The sequence below is a fragment of the Cololabis saira genome, chromosome 20 (assembly GCF_033807715.1).
Source record: "Cololabis saira isolate AMF1-May2022 chromosome 20, fColSai1.1, whole genome shotgun sequence".
NCBI classification, from domain to species: domain Eukaryota; kingdom Metazoa; phylum Chordata; class Actinopteri; order Beloniformes; family Belonidae; genus Cololabis; species Cololabis saira.
Window position 1 is genome coordinate 19,085,556 of NC_084606.1, and position 13,887 is coordinate 19,099,442.

The window sequence follows — 13,887 nt, forward strand, 5'->3', positions numbered from 1 at the left end:
AGCCGCCGGCGTAAGAGGGAATCCAATACCACATTGGCTCTGCCAACATTGCCCTCAAGGAGGCCAATTGAGGATGAGCCCACATCCACAATCTCCGGGCCTCGCTCAAGGAGTCCAGCGACCTGGTTCCCCCCTGGTGGTTGAAACACTGTCGAAGTGTTGTCTGTACGGACGAGGACATGCTTGCCCCTGAGAAAGGGCAAGAAGTGCCTCAGCGCCAAGTAGACAGTCCGGAGTTCTAGGACATTGATGTGCCGTCCCCGCCACAGAGGGCCCCAAACCCCCTGGACTGACCTCTTCTGCCATACCGCACCCCAACCCTGAGGTGAGGCATCTGTTGTCACCACCTCTCGCCTCGACGGGACCGAGCCGAGAGGAACACCGTGCAAAAGAAAGGTGCTGTCCCACCACCGGTGGAGATGAATAAGGCACTGGCGTGCAACTTTGACCTTGACCCACCTGTGAAGGCGAGGGTCCATCTGGAGGTTGTTGAACCACATCTGCAGGGGGCGCAGGTGCAACAGCCCCAGAGGTGTCACAGCCGAGGCCGCCGACAGCATCCCCAGCAGTCGGAGCCATGTGTGGACGGGCAACCTCACCCCGAGGCGGAAAGACCGTAGCAGGACCGTTTTCAAAACCCATACATCTGGAGAATGGGCTGCCCAATAGGCCAGTTGCTCCGAGGAGACATATCCACTCTGTTTACTGCCACTGGCAGTCAGGAGGGAATGAAACAGAACTGTGTTTATTGTGTTTTAGGCGGATCCAGTCAGACAGCAGCAGTCAGAACTCCACCAAAAATCAACCAGTCACCCAGTCTGAAACTGTTGAATACGACACTCTTCTCCACGGTCTGAAAATTTTTTCTGGGTTTTTTGTGGTCATCTGATTTTTAGAGAAATTGTTGAAAAACCAAAGATCACATGAGTTTAAACTTGTAATTCTTCACAGAGAACAATAAAAGGTCTGATTATATATTAGTGTCTATGGAGACATTCAGAAAAAAATGTGTTTTTATTGCAGGTTCTGTTGATGTCTATGAGACCATCAGACCCTCTGGAGTTACTGGAACTGGTACAGAACATCTTCCAAACATTTACTAAATTAAACATCATCAAGACTTTATTAAAATCTTGAAATATTTCAGATGCAGGTGATCCCAGAATTTCATTTGCTTTCACAGTGAACTTCAAAAACTATAAAAAAGAAGAGCAATGCATTAAATGTACACAATTAAATAGGAAAAGGTTCTGCAGGTTTTCAATTAAAGGTATTTTTTGTGAATTTAAAATGTTTATTTTTACAGGCGACCATCACGGACCAGAGGAGGACGCCCTTTACATGAATATCATGACAAGAAATGCAGGTAGTTACAACTGTCAGTGTGTCTTTTTTTTTGTTTTATTTTTAGATGACTATCTAATGTGAAATATTGCTGGTTCTGAGGACCAAGGATGAAAAACTGCGCTAAAACACGCAGATCAATGGCTCTCAGTCCTGTCTAAGACCCTCGACACTCTGTCTGCTTTATTCACATCTAAGGAATATTTTATTAGTTATGTTCACAAAGATTTACTGTGTAACTGTTGTTATCTTTCATTTTCACTGTAATCACACTGATGCAAATTATGAAACAAGACTTTTCCCTCCATCTTTTTGGTTTTGTCCCATAACAAGTTAGTAATGTTGTGGATTATGGTATTATTTTTACAAGAACACTGCCATGACTGTCTGTGCTCTGAAATGTTGCAGTTCCTTCAAGTATTACAGATAATTATGTTTTATTGTTTTGATCAATATAACATTCAGAGTCTCAGCTTTCTTCACTGAATCACGTGATCAACAGATTTGAACTCCAATTACAGTGGCACACAATATGAGACACAAAATGATGTAAAAGGTTGAATAAGTTGATATCATCTAACCAAAGTAAGCGAAAGGAATAATGTGAAGAAAGGAAAAAAAAAGGTAAATGAAGTCTGCATTCACCTTAATTTTATGCAAGTCCAATGGGTTCATTTGAAAAACCAAAAACTACAGCATGTGAGATGCCTAAAATTATTTTCAGATCTTTTCATCTATAATTGCATATGGAAATCACAGTAAAGCAGTGGTCTTCATTTCTGGTCCCCGAGAGCCACAGTCATGCATGTTTTAGGTGTCTTCCTGCATCAACATACCCTGATACAAATACTACTGTCATGAACAGAGATGTGCAGTTCTTGATTAAAAACTAAAAATGATGAACGATAATTAAAGATCTGTGTGTTGATGTAAAAAAACATCTAAAAAATTAAAAATATTAAAAAAGAAGAAAAAAAAGAAAACATCTAATTTGGATATTGAGGTAATATTGAGGTAATGAAGACCATTACAACAGAGTCTCCTGGTTAATTTGATTGTGACATTACTTCTAAATATTTCCCATGAATCATCTCTTCATTGACAGGAAAAGTGAATCCTGCAGCAACTGATGCAGCAGTTTATTCTGCAGCTGGATTAGCAACATCTCTGGATCATCACGCTGTCGTGTAGACTGCATCCCTGTCGCTTTAATCTGTGATATATTACACAGGTTAGGACAAATTTATACCTGTATTATTTTCAACTAATGGTTTTTAACTATTTACTTATAATTTTGTTTATGTATGCTTTCATTTCAACTTATTTCTCCCTCTTTAATCACAAAACACAAGCTTCTCATTTACTACTATTGAGCTCCTCTATAGGCCTAATGACTTTTCAGTTTTTTTTTACATTTGAATGTTTTTTGTTGTTTTTTTCAAAATGCAGAAACAGACAAAAGTGTGAAATATGTGATATCTTGTTTCTGATAGTTTAGTTTTGAAGTCAGCATCTTTGTTTCTGGACATCAACAAATACATCTACATCCTATATTTTTAGTGAATGATTTTATATGCCAGTAATGAGCTGGGTTAGGCTCCAGCAGACCCCCGCGACCCTGCAAAGGATAGGTATAGAAAATGGATGGATGGGTTATATGATAAGCTCTGAGTGTATCACCCTTCACCCTGTACTTTCAAGACTTGAAATAATGCAAGAAAAATGTTTCTAGGTAAATCTTCACACATGTTCATGAAAAAATACTTATACAGATACTTATTTTATAAATTGGCAACTTTGTCTGACTGCTTTTTTTTCTTACCGTGGCACGGATGGTACATATATGTGATGTAATTTAAGGGCTGGCGTTGATGTTCTTGTTTCATCTACTACAAATGAGAAGAGGCCATTTTTATTCTCCACATTATTCTCTTGCCCGATCTTTGTGTCTCTAGCACCCCCTAGTGGCTGCGAGCGTCCTCTACATCTGCATGGTCCACTGTGCTCATTAAAGACTAGCAGCAGGGGAACACCCTTGACAGGTTTCCAGTCTATCACAGGACCACACAGACAAACAACCATACATATTTGCACTTCCACTTACAGGCAATTTACAATCATCAGGCAACCTACCATGCATGTATTTATTGTTTGTTTTTTATTGCTGTTTTTATGACATTCTGTCTTCGGTGATCATTTCAAATCATTCTGAGGGGATAAGGTTTTTCTGATCTGGCTGTATTGTTGTTGCCATTGTTTTAGAACTGCTGGCTGCAAAGTTGAAATAAAAACAAGTTGTTTTTGCTCATTACTTAAATCAGTGGTCTTCATTCCTGGTGGGTTTATTGCGTGTTTTCATGAAAGCCTTACTTTTATGCAGCTTTAGTTACAAAACAATGAAGGTAGCCTACTATTTTTTAACATTGTAATCAAATTTGGGGATGAGCAACAGAAGTGGGTTTTATACATTTTACAAACTTTGCACTCATGTTTGAAACCAGAAAAGCCGCCCTGGTTACCTGTCCCTACAGGTAGGTCTTCGAATAGACGGGAGGACTTCAGGAAGTAGAGCGGAAACGGCTCATAAACTTGTCTAATTTAGACAAACATTTACTAAATTAAACATCATCAAGACTTTATTAAAATCTTGAAATATTTCAGATGCAGGTGATCCCAGAATTTCATTTGTGTTCATTCAGTTTATGAGCTTTATGAACTTTAGACTCTCTAGAGTCTAAAGTTCGAACAGCAATCAATCAAAAGAAACTCTCAGAAGTTGTTCTCACTCTCTCAGCAGTAACATGATAGGTGAAGACGCAAATATCTCTAGTTTGACGTGTGACTAAGTGGTTGTCTAGGAAAGGATTTTTATTTTACACCTCTCTGGGTGCTTTTTGCAAAACGAAACCCCTCGAGGTCGGAGTACAACTGCAAAAGAAAGTTGGATCACGACTTATGACCAAGGTGGAAAGGGCCTGAGACGGGTTTGAAGCGAGCATGCAACAAGTTCAAGAAACCTTCCCAAAGCAGGGATGGATCCGTTCATGTTTCTGCGTGTTTGTCACGTATTCACTTCACTCGGCGCTTTTGTCAGCTTGCACAGGTAAGACCACCACGTGCTGCTCGTTCGTATTTCTCTTCTGATTGTTTCAGTACGTGACGCCACAGTTAGTTAATTCATGAATACATTCATGAATTAATAAATGTGTCTTATGAAAAGGGAGTTTCTCTTGAACTCGCTGCTTCCGGGTTGACGTGCAAACACAGTGACAGAAAGTGGGTGTAGGATTAAAGTTTGTACAATCAGGAAGTAGGTGTGGTGTGGACTATTAATACATCCATGTTCTATTAATACATCCATGGGTGTGGACCACAGCATCATTCAGCATCATATTACAAGCACATAGTTGATTAATAATTGGTTATACAAAAGAACTTTAAAATTAGTCATATAATAGATGGTTCACATGATATAGTAAAATAAAATGAATGAAGTGGGGCCTTCACATGAGCATATTTTCTAACACCGGCTCACCCTTGACAACATTTTGTCACATCAATTTTTAAACAGCGTTTAAAAACGTGGTGTGAATTATTGAAAGTCGCTTTTTAGTACATTTATAGCACATTTCACTCGAGATATTCCACTTTTAACCACCAGAAATTCCCCCCACTCACCGTTGTTGGCGCGGTGCCCCACCACTGCTGTCGTCAGCTAAATTTTCTATCTTGCAACTCGGATGCTTTGCAGATGAGTCATCATGCATGAGCAGAGTGAACAGGAAGGTTGTCCAAGAACCAGGTCCCAGTGCCGGACTGAGCACCAGAATACATAGTGTTCCATCCAGCGTCTGTGGGATGATGGTGTTCGATTTAACTATTTAATACATTTTTGATTTCAAAGCCAAACCACAGTTTTTGACGCATTGTTTGACGCTAAATGTGTCGCAGTCATTTTCATCGTGAGACACTTCGCAAATGGCAGACCATAAGAAATACTCTGTCTCCATGGTGTTTTGCTTCTTTTCCCCCTCCAGGAAAGGCCTCAGCAGATGTCAATTCACAGAGAATAACTGCTTTCTTGGATGAAACTGTCCTCCTGCCCTGCAGCATCCCTCCAAGTCAGGACCTCCCCACAGTGGAGTGGTCCAAGGAAGGTGTATCTCCAAACACGGTCTTTGTCTACCGCGATGGCTGTGAGACGTTTGAAGAAAAGAATCCTGACTTCCGGTACAGAACAAGCCTCATCATGAACGAGCTGCAGAATGGAAACCTCTCTCTGAGGGTGTCCAACCTCCAGCTGTCTGATAAGGGAACTTACTGGTGCAAGATCGTGCAAGGACAACAACCGGAGGTCCTTGCAAAGCTGGAACTAGACGTGGGTATGTGAATGTGGTATGTTTATGGTTGCAAAGTGAGCTATACAGTAGATCATAAAAGCATGGGTAATAAAATCCTTATTTACATCAAACATCATCAAATCTGCGGCCTGAAATACTGACTTAAGGCATTTACATCTGATAGAATGCCAGACAAGGCACCAAACTCCCATTATTATGTATTTTTCTTATGGAGGGGGAAATTCATCTGCACACAAAACTGAAAGAATAATTTTTTTAACTAACTTTTTTAAATGGTGTTTAATAATAATTAATTTTGCAGTTGCAGTGTCCGAGCCGAAGTTGTCGGTGGTCTCATATGACCGTGCTGAAATAACCGTCCAGTGTGAGGTGGAGTGCTGGCTCCCGGAACCTGAAATAACATTTCTTGATGAGCAGCATAACGAGATAACCGCTAAGAAACCACAAAGATGTCTGCACTCAGAACAGTGTCCCTGCATCACCAGGACAGCGATCGTGCAGACGGCCACCAACAGGTCTGATTTCACTTGAATACTCTATTTCTACAATAACTGTTAATTTGGGGCCCTCTGCAGTGTTTGATTTATTCAGTGCAGTTTGGTGGGTTTCATAGGAAGTTTTCATATGAGTAACACCACATCAGCAAATTTACAGTAACAGTCCACCTCAGAATCAGAATCAGCTTTATTGGCCAAGTTTGAACATTGCCCGACAAGGAATTTGACTCCGGTTATTTCCCTCACTGTACCCAGATTTAAAAATAGCAAACAGTAAATAAACAAATGTGGCACTTATTAACATATATACAATAAAAAAAAAAACTGAAGTATGAGGTAGACATGGTATTGACGGCACTAAATAACATATATACAATTTTTTTTAAAGTGAAAGGTGCAGCAGAATGAGGCAGACATGATTATTGTTGGAAGGTGCATTGTTACAGCATATGATAGTGTTATTATAATTACTGTTATTATTAGGGTCCGAGCACTTACAGTGCGAAGGCCCTATTGTAGCTCTAGGAGATGTTTTTATTTTCCTCGTTTTTATTTTTCTGAGGAAATGAGGGCCTTTTTGCCCCCCTAAACTTGCCCCAAAAGTCACCACATTTTGCACGCGAAAATTATTATAATTTTTTTTAAATATTTTTTATATTTTTATCCCGGTTATCCCGGTTTTTTCCCCCATTTTATCACCCAGTGCTCCTACCTAAGTGACAGTCCTGGGCATTGCCATCCTCTACCAACCCCGGGAGGGCCCTGCACTGAGCTCAGGTCTCCTCCTTAACCTGAGGAGTGAGCAGGCCGCATCTTTTCACCAGACAGGGTGGGGCTTCTCTGGCCGGACGTAGCACGTGGAAGGATCACGTTATTCCGGCCGGATCCTCCCCACCCCATCTGGCTCCCCGATTGGCCAGAGGGGGCATGTATAGCCCAGGACTGTTGCATGTTTTTGTGAGGGTAGCTCATATGAGCTACCCAAGGGAACACGGGGAGAACATGCAAACTCCACACAGAAAGGCCCTTTCACCAACCCCACCCAGGGTGTGGGCACTGAAGTCATGGGGGAACTAACACGCACTTCAGCGCCCACAGCGTCCCCGGCGGGAATTGAACCCAGGACCTTCTTGCTGTGAGACGGCTGCACTACCAGCTGCGCCACCGTGCCCCTGCCTGGCGAAAAATTTGATATTTAATGGTTTTCATTAATGGGTGTGGCAAAATGGCTCAACGACGCCCCCTAGAAAACTTCGTGCCTCAAGCCCCACAATACGGTTTGACGTACATGCATGAACATCGGTACACACCTGTATCATGCCGCAACTTAAAGAAAAGTCTCTTAGCGCCATGGCCGAAACCGAACAGGAAGTCGGCCATTTTGAATTAATCGTGTAATTTTGGCACAATTTATGCCATTTCTTCGGCCGTTAATGCGGCCCGAACCGTAACGTGCACCCAGGTGTGTTATACATGAAAATGTGCGTCTCCATCCTGCGACGATGGGCATTACTTTTCTCAGTCAAAAGCGTTACTGTGGCGACGATAGACGTCAAAAAGCGTGCCCCCCTTCATCTGGTTGGTCCATATTTGATAGTTCCTACTTTCTGCCATAACTTTTGAATGGTTTGACATAAAGAGTCGTGGGTGGTGTCATCTGACTCTGTTTTGAGTCCTTGACCATAATTGGTGCAAATTAGCCCAGCCCCTTCTTCTGATTGGTTGATATTTGATAGTTCTTATTTTCTGCCATAACTTATGAATGGTTTGACATAGAGTCGTGGATGGTGTAATTTCTGATATGATTATGATGATAAGTTGAACAGCAAAGGCACTTTTTATAGTATTATTGACCTAGGAATGTGGGGTGGGGGGCGGTGGCCATGAGTGCGAGGGCCCATTCATTGCTGCTTGATTGATTTCTCTGAGACTCTATTAGTTGTGAGAATTCATCAGAGCAACAGCTCGGTTCATCAACAGTTCATCAAACCCCTGCAACCCCGATGAGAATGACTCGGGTATAGACCATGGATGGACGGATTAACCTCCACTCGTCTCTTTTCTTCACAGAGTGACCTGCAGAGTTCACGAGCGACAGTTTAACATGACCAAGATTGCAGACATTTCTATTTCAGGTACAGTGGAGCTTTAAGAAACACACGTAGGTCAGACCAGCTAATAAACTCAGAAAAATCAGTCAAACGACCAAAAACTTGCATTCATAAATGTAGTTTTTCTGACATAATTGTTAAGGAAGACTTATTTTGGTCAGTTTAGTTGCATTTGCTATTTTTATATACCATATATTCTTGTTAAAGAATGATTTGGTGTGAATATACTGGTCCTGACTGCAGGTTGTATCATATTGTCTATTGCCCTGTTTTATCCTGTAAATATTGTAACATTTAAATTTAAACAGATGATTAAATGGTAACTGGGAAAGCAATTTATTAGATAATGGTCTAGAATTCATTTTTGTGTTGAATTTCTAAATACTTGAATTGTATTTTTCTTCCATTATATATATTTTCACAGATTACAACAAGAGCCCCTGCTTTATATCCAATATAATCTATACTGTGGTGACAATGATACTTACATTCGGAGTGTTTGGATTGGCGTTCCTTTTATACAAGAAACTAAACTGCAATGGTAAGAAAGTTTTTTTTTCCATGACTGAAATAATTTTGACACTATAAAATATTCTCTTAACGTTTGGATTGATCATCAAAATGTAAATTATGTCATCAATCGTCTTAATAATGAAAGTTATGTAATATATAACTTACGGAGAAAGTCTTGTTTTGAAATGGTGCCACAACTTAAAGGGGACCTACAGATGGTGCTACATTAACATGGCTGTTTCACTCACGGGATACAAGATTCACGCAATTATAATAATAATTCTGGCTCCCTGCTGCTGTGGGCTGAGCGGTGTCTTCCTGCTCACAGATGCCCCTGGTGGGTGTTTGGCTACACTGCAGCCTCTGGTGACCCCCCCCTCCTCCTCCCTCGAACAAGAGACGTGATTCTCACATGAGATCTCGTGAGAATCATGCGTGAGTGGCATCGCATGGAACTGGAACCATCTGTATTATGAAAAACACATTTTCTCTTGCCATAAAGTGGTCTCCCCTCAGCCTGCCAACTCGGAGAAGAAGGAAAGCAACCAAATTCTGCAGTGTCTGTACAGCCGCCCGGATGATCCATCCAGTGTGATGTGGCTTCTACGAGCCGTTCAGATTCTCCCGTCGTTACGTTACGAAAATGCGATTTACAGAGGTTGGCCTCCGATGCGTGAAACCAGGCCCACAACTAACTCCGCGACCAAACTCCGCTGGCCGGAGCTTCCGCCATTTTTTCGTAGCGGTGTATCGCGTCATTCAGGCAGCCAATCAGCACAGAGCCTCATTATCATAGCCTCCCCGCCCACTCAGAATCCCGAGTAGATAATGAGGTTATCAGGGGTGTCAAACATATGGCCCGCGGGCCGGACCCGGCCCGTTAGATGATTTAATCCGGCCCAGCATACATTTCTGAGTATGTCAAAAAAAGAAGCAAGTCTTTAGCTCATTTCTATCAAAAGTTATGATTTTTTAAATAAATACAAACCAAATGCTCCCTCCGGCCGCTAGAGGGCAGTAAATGTGTAAAAGCGCTCACGTCCAACTTGCGGCACTGACACGAGTTAGTCACAGGATGTAAACATGCGGAAGGCGATGTGTCCAAGTAAAAATAAACCGGCAATCTTGCTTCACCATTCACTAGTACTAAACAAGTTATCGGTCAACACACCATTCCCAAAATGCAGGGCTGTAACAGAGTTGTCACTCAATATTACAACAGTATAAGTGCAGTCAAGATGAAACTGTCACTGTGGGAGACGCAGCTATCCAACAGTGACACAGCGCATTTCTCTTGTCTCACAGCTGTGCGTCCGAAGGCACGGACCGTCCAGATAATGATTTGGATAAATATAAAGACAACATAACAGATTTGCTGCGAGAGTTTGAGCAGAGGTTTCAGGTATTCAGTGAACTTCAGAACAAATTTGTCTTTTTTCGCTCGCCATTTACAGTGGAGCCTTCTGATATGCCAGCTGACATTCAACTCGAGCTTATTGACGTGCAGTGCGATTCTGCTATGAAGGATGAATTTGGGTCCGTGGGATTGGATAAATTTTATCAATATCTCGTGCCAGATTACCCCAAATTAACAGCCATGGCTGCAAAGGTTCTATCCATGTTTGGGACTACTTATCTTTGTGAAAAGGTGTTCTCCGTAATGAACAATAATAAAACAAAGCAGCGCTCAAGGTTAACAAACACTTAAATGACATTGTTAAATGTGCTGCTACTCAGGATTGGACACCTATTATTGATGCACTTGTGAAGGAAAAAAGATGCCAAGTTTCAGGAGCCAACAGCAGCAAGTAGACTGCTGAATACATATCCTTAAAAATAAGATTCATTTGGTTTCATATTAAAGACATTTAATATTGTGCAGTATATTCTCAGCTTCAGTAGGCCCAGCCTAGTAATTTGATCTATCTATCTATCTATCTATCTATCTATCTATCTATCTATCTATCTATCTATCTATCTATCTATCTATCTATCTATCTATCTATCTATCTATCTATCTATCTATCTATCTATCTATCTATCTATCTATCTATCTATCTATCTATACTTTGTGGCCACACTGGTATCGCATATAAGTTTCCAGCTGGTAACTGATAACTTATTAATTATTAAATACTGAATTAATTTACAAAATTACCAATGAAACTATCAAAATACCATAAACAAATTATTTTGAAGATATTTATGCACAATGTCAGTATATGTGGCGCCCTCTTGTGGAATAATAGGACTATTGCGATTATTTTTATCCTTTTATATAAACTTATTTGATATTAAAATTTGGTTTTGAGGGGTCCACTTGTTTCACTGCCAATCTTTCTTCATTATTGCATCGACTCTGAAAGAGAAGTTGCTATCAACATCGACGTCTGGACGTCACTGGTCTGTTGGTCCAACGTTACATAGAGAATAAGCACGTATGTGCGAACCGAGGAAAAGAAGCTGTTGTTGAAATATTAACAGCAGATGTGTTGGATAAATGCTGTTTTCCAATGTCTTTTGGTTCTACTGAAAATGTCTGAAATGAAGAAAGTGGTCAGTGATCTTGTTTCTTCTCTGTTCTTACAGTGAGGGGTAAACATTCATCTCAAAAGACGGAGGATGAAGTCCAGAAGACAACTGCAGCATCGGCTGACTCCACAACTACAAAGAATCTTCCGTCACTGCGTGACTCCAGATCTTCAGACGATCAGCCCAATCAGAACAACTCAAAACCAGCAGCCACAAGCAATCAGATCAATTCAATTGAGACAGAAGATCCAAAACAAGCTGCATCTGATCAACACCCCGCTGCCGCCAACCCCGAATTAAAAGAAAGTGGACAGAGCATTTCCCCTGTTTTGAAAGATGGTAGAGCATCGTCAGTCGGCAGCTGTACTTCAGCTTCCACTTCTGAGGACACTAACGTTGCTGGTACCACCAAGAGCCAGGGTTATCGACACCGTGGCAGGCCTCTATCAATTCTGTCTATAAAGAGCCTCACCGAAGCTTTACCTGAGGAGTCTAAACCTCTCATTGATTAAGCTGTGAAAACCAAAAGGACTTTATTAATGTTAAACGGAATTACTTTTCTTTTTTCTTTTCTGTTTTTCCTTTCTTTTTTTATATGCTACCTGTTAAAGGTGACCTATTATGACATTTTATGTATATTTTAAACAGGCCTTGAATGTCTTAAAAACAAGCTTTTGATTATTTTTTCTACATAAATTAGAAATTCAGCCTCTGGGCCATGTCTCTAGTTTTACCACTTCTAACCTCCTTCTCTGTGAGGGATTCTGATGGGAGGGGAGGCTATGATAATGAGGCTCTGTGCTGATTGGCTGCCTGAATGACGTGTAGCAGGGGAGGGAACAAAGCCTCTCTGGGCAGAAGAGCCGGCTCCGTACACTATTAAAGCGTGTCCCATGCGATGCTAGCAAGCGTCAGCGACAAAATCAATTCCATTGCTTTATTTTTTTTGTATTGGACTGTCCTAACTGGCCGTGAGTTTAAAGGTTTCAGTGTGGACAAAGAGCGTCCGATGTCACACAGCTCGATGCGATAGTCGGACGCTCGAATGCAGTTACACGGTGGAAACGACTCCCTGGGATCTTAAAGCCTGATTTACGGTTCTCCGTTAAATCGACGCGTACCCTACGCCGTAGGCTCTGCGTTGGTGTAACGCTGAACCATAAATCAGCCTTTAGTTACCTGAAGAGGGAACCGGGTCACCTCGTCTTCACACTAATTCACACAGGAAGCTTTAATTGAACTGATTCCTCATCATTTCATTTCCTATGGTACGAGACAAATGAATCATGTTAACTGTAAAGAAATCACAGCACTGAATGTTTTTGCTGTTGTTATTGTTGTTTATGTTTGTTTTATAAAGGGGAGGCGTTTTCATAAGCCTTTTTGACTTCCACCTGTCCTGCACAATGCTTCATTTGACTTTGTTTTTTACTGTACTGCAAAATAAACTAACTAACTTCACAAATGGCAACTTTATTGTTAAAAAAAAACAACATTTGTACACATATACACTACTTATATACACCATACACTGTTTATATACACCAAGTTGTATATAAATAACATTTATGCACTATTGCTGGCTCAAGGAAGGACCGTGCATTTCTTCTGAAGGTGTCGTTGAACAACTTCAGGTGCTTGGAAGATCTGAAACCAGAGACAGAAAAAAATGTATTACTAATAGAGTTAGATAACACCGGAGCTCCGGTGAGTGGCTCCGGTGTTACCCGTTAGGTAACACTGGAGCCTCCGCAGCTACTCACCGGAGGTCCGGTGTTACCCGTAGACAAATATAAATAACATAAAAAATGAACGCCACTTCCCGCTGACACATGTGCAGTTGCTGGGTCCGTACTGTTGGTACTGATCCTTTTATGAGGGTAAATGTTGATGCAAAACCTAATTTTTACTGTCCCTCGTTGTTGAAACAGCCACACGATACACCGATTCGGAACAATGGCGGAGATCTTGTCCTGGCAGAGTTAGTTGTGGGCGTGGTTTCACGCAGCGAAGGCCGACCTATGGAAATCGATCCCGTCGTTGCGTAACGACGGGAGCAGAATCTGAACGGCTCGTAAAAGTCACACGACACTGGAAGGATCATCCGGGCGGCTGTACAGACACTGCAGAATGTGGTTGCTTTCCTCCTTCTCTGAGTTGGCAGGCTGAGGGGAGACCACTTTATATATGTTAAAGCAAGAAAAAACGTGTTTTTCATAATAGGTCCCCTTTAAGGTTTGCTTTTAATTTTTGGTTGTAATGTACTGTGTATCATGTGTCGGACCCCAGGAAGAATAGCTGCAGTTTTGCTGTAGCTAATGTGGATCAAAATAAAACTATAAAGTCTCCAAATACGGATTAATTGCGATTTTGTAACATTTGGCAAATGTTGTAACTGGTTGCCTTCCAAAAGACGTTTAGGACATCTTTGTGACCAAAACTGGGTATTTCTAAGATGAGGCAACATGAGGGAAGTAGTCCGATCTGTTTCATAACGGTGTGTTGCGTGTGACCCAACGATCAGCAGAA

General features: G+C 41.3%; 1 protein-coding gene across 1 annotated transcript; it reads left to right on the forward strand.

Annotated features, from left to right (window-relative positions):
• Positions 1 to 4,295: 4,295 nt before the first annotated feature.
• On the forward strand, positions 4,296 to 11,870 carry LOC133420469 (butyrophilin subfamily 3 member A2-like). Its single transcript, XM_061710163.1, has 6 exons — positions 4,296 to 4,447; positions 5,382 to 5,726; positions 6,007 to 6,220; positions 8,273 to 8,337; positions 8,738 to 8,854; positions 11,416 to 11,870. The coding sequence occupies exons 1-6, from the start codon at positions 4,342 to 4,344 to the stop codon at positions 11,868 to 11,870; spliced, it is 1,302 nt and encodes a 433-aa protein (XP_061566147.1). The 5' UTR covers positions 4,296 to 4,341.
• The last annotated feature ends 2,017 nt before the right edge of the window (positions 11,871 to 13,887 follow it).